This window comes from Lepidochelys kempii, chromosome 5, assembly GCF_965140285.1.
Source record: "Lepidochelys kempii isolate rLepKem1 chromosome 5, rLepKem1.hap1, whole genome shotgun sequence".
NCBI lineage: Eukaryota > Metazoa > Chordata > Testudines > Cheloniidae > Lepidochelys > Lepidochelys kempii.
Window position 1 is genome coordinate 86,085,872 of NC_136384.1, and position 8,412 is coordinate 86,094,283.

At 46.4% G+C, this 8,412-nt stretch overlaps 1 protein-coding gene across 1 annotated transcript; it reads right to left on the minus strand.

The window, feature by feature from the left end:
* Nucleotides 1-1,040: 1,040 nt before the first annotated feature.
* Nucleotides 1,041-7,663, minus strand: NXNL2 (nucleoredoxin like 2). The gene is made up of 2 exons (XM_073346233.2): nt 6,971-7,663; nt 1,041-1,635 (listed from the first exon to the last, which is right to left on the minus strand). Exons 1-2 carry the CDS (start codon nt 7,270-7,272, stop codon nt 1,467-1,469), a joined length of 471 nt encoding a protein of 156 aa, XP_073202334.1. The 5' UTR covers nt 7,273-7,663; the 3' UTR covers nt 1,041-1,466.
* Nucleotides 7,664-8,412: the final 749 nt, after the last annotated feature.

Genomic DNA, 8,412 nt, shown 5'->3' on the forward strand with positions numbered 1-8,412 from the left:
CAGTATTCTTTAGAAGAGTAATAAACTATGAACTAACTGGTTAGACAGTGAAGATCAGAAGCAGGCTGCAGTATTGCCTAATATCACCTCAAGAACCCAGCTCTCAGAGCCTCTGACTCACAAAGAATACTTAATCACCTCATTGAACTAACATTGTTTTTCTACTCAGTATCTTTGGAGCTCGTTTCATGGCTTATTTTTGAGGACTAGATATGAACCCTGCCAGATTACATACTCTGAGGAGAAAACATCATTTCCTCCATTACAAGAAAATGAACCAGCAAGTTCAACAAATATTAAATATTACTCCCATCTAACTCCTTCCTGTTTATAGCATTGTAAATTTAGCTTTCCAAATATTCATGCATGTTTATGGTAACTGTGTACATTTCATTTAGAGAATGGGCTTGAGAGTCCTGCAGGCAAAGTGCCTCATTTTCTGTGAATTACCTCTTACCCTGACAGATGTGCTTAACAATCCTCATCCACATCCGCAGTTCATCCAGAATTGGGCTCATAAGGCCTAAAGGACAGATTCTCCTCTCCTACCAGTTTTGCATGGACTCTGCTGCATGTAACTCTGCTGAAGTCAAAGGTTTACACTGATGTACATGATGAAAATCAGACCCATAGTTTTATGTTCTAAATACTAGACACCAGCCTGCTTAGCATCTTTGTTTAACATGGCCACTTCACCTATATATCCACTGCCTTTCTACTCCTTCCCGCCACTCCTCTCCCCATTGCAAACACACAAAACACTGATATATTTTAGAAAGCCTGATTGTGAATTGGAGATGTTGACTCTCACTACGGTATTGGGGAAAAAAAATCTGGGGATAAGAAAACGGAGAGGAAGACTGTAAAGTGTAAAGAAACCCACTCGAAGCACAGACAAAAAGGGATTTCTTATGCATGGGCAAACAGTGCACCCGATTTAACAGCCATTTCATTTTCTGTTCAGATTTACGTGTAACATATCAAAGGAGACATCTGAAGGCACGCAATGCATAAATATTACTTTATTAAAGCAAGTATACTTCTGTTTTATCAATAAATATAAATTATGTGCTAATCACCAGAAAAATCTTGTGGTTGAGAAAAATACGTATTTTTTTTACCTGTACACATCTGCAAAAATAAAACATTTGCATAGATTTCACAGGGCTGCCCTTCTATCTGTCTGGAAGAGCCCTACAATACACAACTCTTGAATATTATTACGAATGCTTTGGTGGTCATACTAACTGTAGTAAACAAGACAACACGAATAAAATGGTAAGTGCATTTGTTCTGAACTATGTTAGCCTATTGGCATATTCTGCTTTCTATAGTTTGGAATAAAATTAAATGGCTCCTAATCAATAACGCCCTTTGTTCTAACCAAAAAAGTTATAGTTTGGGAACTCTGCAAGTTCCCCCACAAGCTTCGTCTAACTGTCTTGCTTGTACCTCCCAATTTTTGTTCAGTTAGAAAAATTCTGAAAGACATCTGCCCCCTCGAGCCAGTTTCGGAAGCAGCTTAGCCCTCTTTCTTTGATCTGTTTCCTTCCCTTGTCAGTAATGACTTCTCCAGTTTGTTTCACAATCACCAGTTTGGGAATGGCCGTTATATTGTATTTCTTCTTCAAATCACTGGAAACAAAACACAAAGTTAAACATGCTGTTAGAAACATTTCAGGAAGCCATCATGTATTTTTAAAGGAGTAGTCTATGCAATACAAACTGAAAACACACACACAAGGGGTGAGATTCTGTGCGGCATCTCTTAGAGGTGCAAATACAGAACTTGCAACATAGGGAAAGCTTTAGCCCTCTTTGCACCCTCAAGATTCTGGGCTGCTCTGCAGCCCTGGAGGACCTAATCTAAGTTACAGCAGTTTCCCTTGGGCTTACATTTGGGCTGCAGTACTGCTTGGAGCTTCCATAAGCACGGCTTGCTCCGGTCTCACCCCAGCATGCCGTTGGCTTACAAGAGGATCCTCAGAAGGCAGCCCTCTTCCACAGCATACAGGCACGAGGGGAATTCTCCCTTAGCCAGAACAGTAATTCTTAGGACCTGTTATGCTGCTCTGGCCCTTTTACTATTTTTGAAGTGGTTGGAACACTCAGGAGTTTTCATTCTCCAAGGTATAGTATAAATTAGCATTATACAATGATGGCTACTCCATTTCTTCTCACAAAGGGATATTAAACTGTGCCAATTCGTATTAATGAGACTTTAAATTCCTCATTGAAAAAAATTTCATAATCCTTCATCATAAGGAAAGACTGTACTCTAAAAAGTACCTAACATTAACCCAAAGTGACAGAATCTTTCAGTTTACACAGGAATTTAAGTGATACAACGATACAGACTGATGGCCAGCTGACCAAATCTGAGGAAATTGAAATCTAGTTACTACAATGTCCTTTTAACAAAAGAACAGAAAACCTACATTTCTAATATTCAGAGACACGGCAGATTTAGGGGTCCCTATAAATATATGCATTTTCACACAGGTGTCATCAAACTCCAGGAATAAAACTAGATTTGTGTGTGGGTATTTTCTGACATGAAGGATTAACAGCCACAGTGATTAAGGCTGCCTCCCAATCCAGTTGAGGCTGGACATCCCCACCCCCTGATAAAATCAATGCTAGTTCCTTCTCCAGTGCAATTAATGTTGGTCCTCTCTTTCCCTCAATACAATCAGTGCTGGCTTGGCTCTTTGCTGCTACTGGCACCTGAAGGCTCTTTGCTTTGTTTTCTTTAAAGGAGTAACAAGGCGCCTATGAGGGAGGGAGCTGAGTTACCCAGGAGCCAATGGTTGTTTGTGGGTAGGGGAGAGCCAGGCCAGCATCAAGGCAAGGAGAGGTGGAGAAGAGACAAACTGCAGAGCAGTGCAGGAAGCCACTTACTCTGTGGAAATTGAAGCTCTGCAGAGCAGCGAGAGCAAGGAATGGTTCCACTTTGTAGAAAGAGACAAGGACGGAAGAGGGGAGCCTGCAGAGATCCTAAGCTCCACTGAGCAAAGACAGGAGATGGCAGAGACACTATGGCACTCCACAGCTCCTCAACAGCCCCATAATTTTAAATCACAAAAACGAAGACTGCATTACTTTGATTTAAGTTAAGGTTGCTAGTTAACGGTAAAGTTGGAACCTATATGTAACCATGGAACATCACAGTTAAAAACACATCTAATCATTTAATGTAATGGCAATGAACAGTTAAGTGAATGGAAAGAAATACTCAAGATATCCTCATGGAGGGTACCATCACTTAAGACAACTATATGCCTGTAAAATGCCATTTTATACACTCCAGGAACAAACATTTCTGTCAGCCATCTGCCCACCTTTTTTCTGCTGAACAGGCTTATTTATCATAACCTCAAATTTCTAATCTCTGGCACGAAATGAAAATGCAACACATACTACACATCAACTCTCTTCTCTCCTGGATAAAATAAATACAATTAAAAACAAAGTAATATGCTGGCATGATCTGATGACAGGGTACTTTGAAGTCTGTGACCTAGATATTTACAGTGTATTGCGTAGAGGTATAGATGTGATCTCCTTCTAGATCAGGAGTGGGCAAACTTTTTGGCCTGAGGGCCACATCTGGGTACGGAAATTGTATGGCGGGCCAGGAATGCTCACGAAATTGGGGGTTGGGGTGCGGGGGGGAGGGCTCTGGGGTGGGGCCAGAAATGTGGAGTTGAGAGTGTGGGAGGGGGCTCCAGGCTGGGAGCAAGGGGATGGGATGTGGGAGGGGTGAGAGCTCCGGCGTGGGGCCAAGGAGCTCTGGGCTGGGGCTGAAGGGTTTCGAGTGCGGGAGGGGGCTCCAGAGGTTGGGCGGCAGGGGGGTGAGGGTTCCGGCTAGGGGTGTTGGTTCTGGGATGAGGCTGGGAGGTTTGGGGTGCAGGAGGGTGCTCTGGGCTGGGACCGAGGGGTTCGGAGAGCAGGACGTGGATCAGGGCTAGGGCTGGGGCAGGGGCATGGGAGGAAGTCAGGGGTGCAGGCTCGAGGCTGCGCTTACCTCAAGCAGCTCCTGGAAACAGCGGCATGTCCCCATTCCGGCTCCTATGCGGAGGCGTGGCCAGGTGGCTCTACGCGCTGCCCCGTCTGCAGGCACCGCCCTGCAGTTCCAGGAAGCAGCAGTATGTCCCCCCTCCAGCTCCTATGCAGAGGTGCATGGGCAGCCAGGGAGGCTGTGCACGCTGCCCCGTCTGCAGGCGCCACCCCTGCAGCTCCCATTGGCCACAGTTGCCAGCCAATGGGAGCTGCAGAGCCGGTGCTTGGGCGGGCGGGGGTGGGCAGCATGCAGAGCCCCCTGGCTGCTCCTACGCCTAGGAGCTGGAGAGGGGACATGCCTCTGCTTCTGGGAGCCATGTGGAGTGGGGCAAGCCCCCAACCCTGCTCCCTGGCAGGAGCTCAAGGACCAGATTAAAAGGTCTGACAGGCCAGACACGGCCTGTGGGCTGTAGTTTGCCCACCTGGTGTTCTAGACAGTGGGGTCTCCAATCCAAGTTGGGGAGGTGAATAAGGAAGATACAGTGAGATTTTCAACCTTCACAGAAAGGATGGTTGGGGCAGATAGGGATGTCTACCCCAAATTGGAATATCAGTGTGAGATCAGAGGTAACACAACCAATCACTTGGGGGCAGGAGCAGAACTGGGCGGGGATGAGGTGGTGGGGAAAGGCGGGAAGAAGCAGGGTGGAGGTGGGGCTTCTTACCGCCTTTTCCTTTAACTTACCTAGTAGTAACCTAGTATTACACAATGAATATATCATTGGTGTAATACTCTACATGATTTCAGCTCTCAGAATTCACTCCAATTTAAATTTCAATTACTTGTTATGCTTAAACCCTTCTAAATGTGGTGTCTTGTGGTATTGCTAGTTTAATACAGAAACATTAAAGCTCTCTGGAACTTTTAAAGAGAAAGACCTTAATTAGCCATGTTAGAGGCAAGAACTACTTTAGTTGTAGAATCTTGATGGAAACGGTGACTTGAAACAATCAGGTCAATTAATTAACTGCAGATAATATTTCCTTTGTTTAATAAATCAGCTACTTTGAAATGCAAAACATGTTTTGATAAACTTTTAAAAATGTATCCAGCACTTTTAAAGTAGTTTTATTTAATCAAAAATTTAAATGCTGGTTTTGTGCATTAATTGAATTTGAATTTCTATTCAAATAGATCTTGACACAAATCACAAGTAAAAAATTAATCTAATATATAAGAAATGCATCATTCACCATTTTCTGGCATAATAAAAATATAAAAATAAATAACCTGAATAAAAATAAATTAAGCTATACAATTGCTTAAACAAATATATATAGATGTAGTGTATCCTCCGGGCTAGCAAAAAGGAGGACCAAATTTAGCGTAAATGCTATATTCAGTTTAAATTATATGTTTTAATAGTTACCAATTAATGAGAATAAGCATTTCTTTAGGAAAATAACTACAAAAGTACAAATGCAAAACACAATTAAAATTGACTATTTAAAACAAGTTTTCCAGCTTTCTGATTTAAATCATGATTAAAATTGATTATTTAAATTGCTTTATTTAAATCAATGCACCCTGTCATGATAGGAGTAAGCCAACTAATCAAAGTAACATCAAGCATCAGACTTGCAAGCTAACTTTAAAAGATCACTGCCACACTCCAGCAAACTTTACAAAATGTTACCAAAGACTTCTTTAAAAACAACACTGAAATTTTTCTGAATTTCCTTTTTCTGGCCCCGTGTAACTAAACAGGTTAGTGCAGTCACAGTTCCACTGGGTGGAAAATTGCTACAACATGGAGCAGCAAAGATATACATTTCCAATGGATTATTTTTCATGGGAAATTTTTTTTTGTTTTTTTTTTTGTTTAAATTGACCTGGCTACTGTGGTACCTATGTCACTTTCCTCAGCTGATATAATTAGTTTAGAACCCTGTAAAGCACACCAGTTAAAATTTTTTTACCAAAATGCATTACCTTACATTTGTCTATATTGAACTTCATCATGCTGTCCAGTCACCTAGCTTGTTTATGTCTCTCTTCCATTCCTCTCACTGTTTAGCAGGCTAATGCTCAAACCACTGAGCTATCCCCTCCCCTCTTCTCTGGACTGGAATAATCTAAATAACTTCGTGTCACCTTCAAAGTTTGCTATCTCACTACTCACTCCCCTTTCCAGGCAGTTAATAAATATATAAAACAATACAGGACCCGCAGGGAAACCTTGAGGCACCTTGCTGTTAACCTTTTGCCATGATGAAAACTGATATTTTTTTCCCTAGAAACAAGGTGAGTGACCTTTTATTGCACCAACTTCTGGGATGATAGGTAGATGGGCGGATGAGCGAGACAAGCTAACTACACAGAGCTCTTCTTCAGGGGTCCTGGTACAACTGGAGTGCTGGAGCATCTACTCTTGTTCTCTATTTATGTGGAAGAATTGGGGGACAAAAGCAAACACTGGCCCGATCCAGCAGGATCCAGGTTTTGGATCTGGTGCTGGGATGCCAGAGTGTAGTATGGTCTGGGTTTCATCGGTGCAAGTCAGAACAGGGACAGTTCTTCTAGAGTTCCACCTTAGAATTTGGGGAATTGGGGCCCAAGACTGGCTGGGATCCCGCAGGACCCAGGTGCCCGCTCTGGGGGTTTGCAGCAGGGGCGCCACCAGACTGTGCCGGGGTCTAGGTGCTTTGGGCGCTAGAGGCCCTTACACGTTCAGCCAGCGGAACTCGGGAGGCTGGGTGCAAACTTGGCACGTTCTAGCTTGGATTTAAACCCAGCCCGAAGCACCTGCGGTCTAGGGAATAGCAACGGCTCTGGTCCTGGCCATCCCACCCCCGGATCGCGTAGCTCCCCCAGGGCAGGGGGCTCCCAGCTTGCGGGTACCAGGCTGCTGCTGCTAACCTCCACGCGGCCTCTCGCCCCCCCCCAGCCCCCACCCCCCGCACTCACTGCTTGTAGGGGTCGTGGAAGGGCAGCGCCAGCCAGTCCCCGTGCATGTCGTGCATGTACTCGGCCATCTCCTCGGGGCTGCGGTCGGACGAGACGAAGACGATCTCGAACGGGGCCGGCGGGCGGGCGCCCTCCAGCAGCTCGCTGTAGAAGTCGCACAGGACGGGGGTGAAGTCCCGGCACGGGGAGCACCAGCCGGCCGAGAAGTACAAGCCCACGATCTTGTTCTGCAAAACCTCCTCGGGATCCACGGCGTGCCCGTCCCGGGTGAGCAGGGGCCGCCCGCTGAACACGTCCACCATCCTGCCCCCGGAGCGCGGCGCCGGCCGGGGCGGGGCAGTCTAGGGGCAGGGCGCACGGCTAGGGCGGGCAACACTCTGCTCGCGGGGGCGAGGGCTTGGCTACGGCACGCGGGGGGCGTAGGCAGATTCCTTCCCGAGTGGCCGCGCCCGCGTCTCCCCGCCCAGGCACCGGCGCGGGGACTCGGCTCTGCACGGAAGGCGCCTGCCCGGTCCCTGTCCGCTCGCTTCTTCCCTGCTGCCGCCGGCCGGCCGGCCCCCTCCGAGCGCCTCAGGGCTAGTACGGGAGAGAGAAGAGAGCGCGCGCGTTGTTATCTGGCACCCGAGCGCGGGCGGGCCCCAGCCCTTCCCCCGGGGCGCAGGGAAGCGGGCCCAGAATGGTTTCGTCAGGAACCTGCCCCGCTCGGAAGCGCGCGCACAGCCGCGGGCCCGGCAGAAGCCGTCAGGGTCCCCGCGCAGCTCAGGCACAGAGCGAGAGCGGGAAGCACCAGACCCTGCCAGCCGCTGGCGGGACTCACGCCATATCATATCATAACATTCAGTTATGATATATCCCAGTTTTGAATCCCACATCAGACAGTCAAATACAAACTAGAGAAGAGGTGCCTATACTGAGAGGAGTAACTTTGCATCCAATCCAGGGTGCCTGTTCAAGCTGCACCTTTCAAATACCCATTCTTTTATTAGACTTTTACATCAATGTCCAGTCAATCACTCTCTTTTCTTCCCCCCAACCAAAGACAAAATGGAAGTTATGCCCCAAAGTTTCAATACTGAATGGGTGCCTAAAGTTAGGTGGCTAATTCTGAATTTGGGCACCTAAGCAAAAATGGCCTGATTTTGGTGAAAAGCAACCTGGTAAAACAAACACCTTAATAGGAACTGGAGGTGCTCAGTACCTTTGAAAAGCAGGCCACTTTTGTTTAGATGCCCAAATATGGAGGTGGGAGGCTAACTTTAGATCTCCAACACCTGACAACTTAGGCTCTAATTCCTAAAATTATATTAACAGTACACCATATTAAGTGTGACGTTTAATACATACAAAATTTAGTTTGGGGATTGGTCCTGCTTTGAGCAGGGGGTTGGACTAGATGACCTCCTGAGGTCCCTTCCAACCCCGATAGTCTATGATTCTATGAA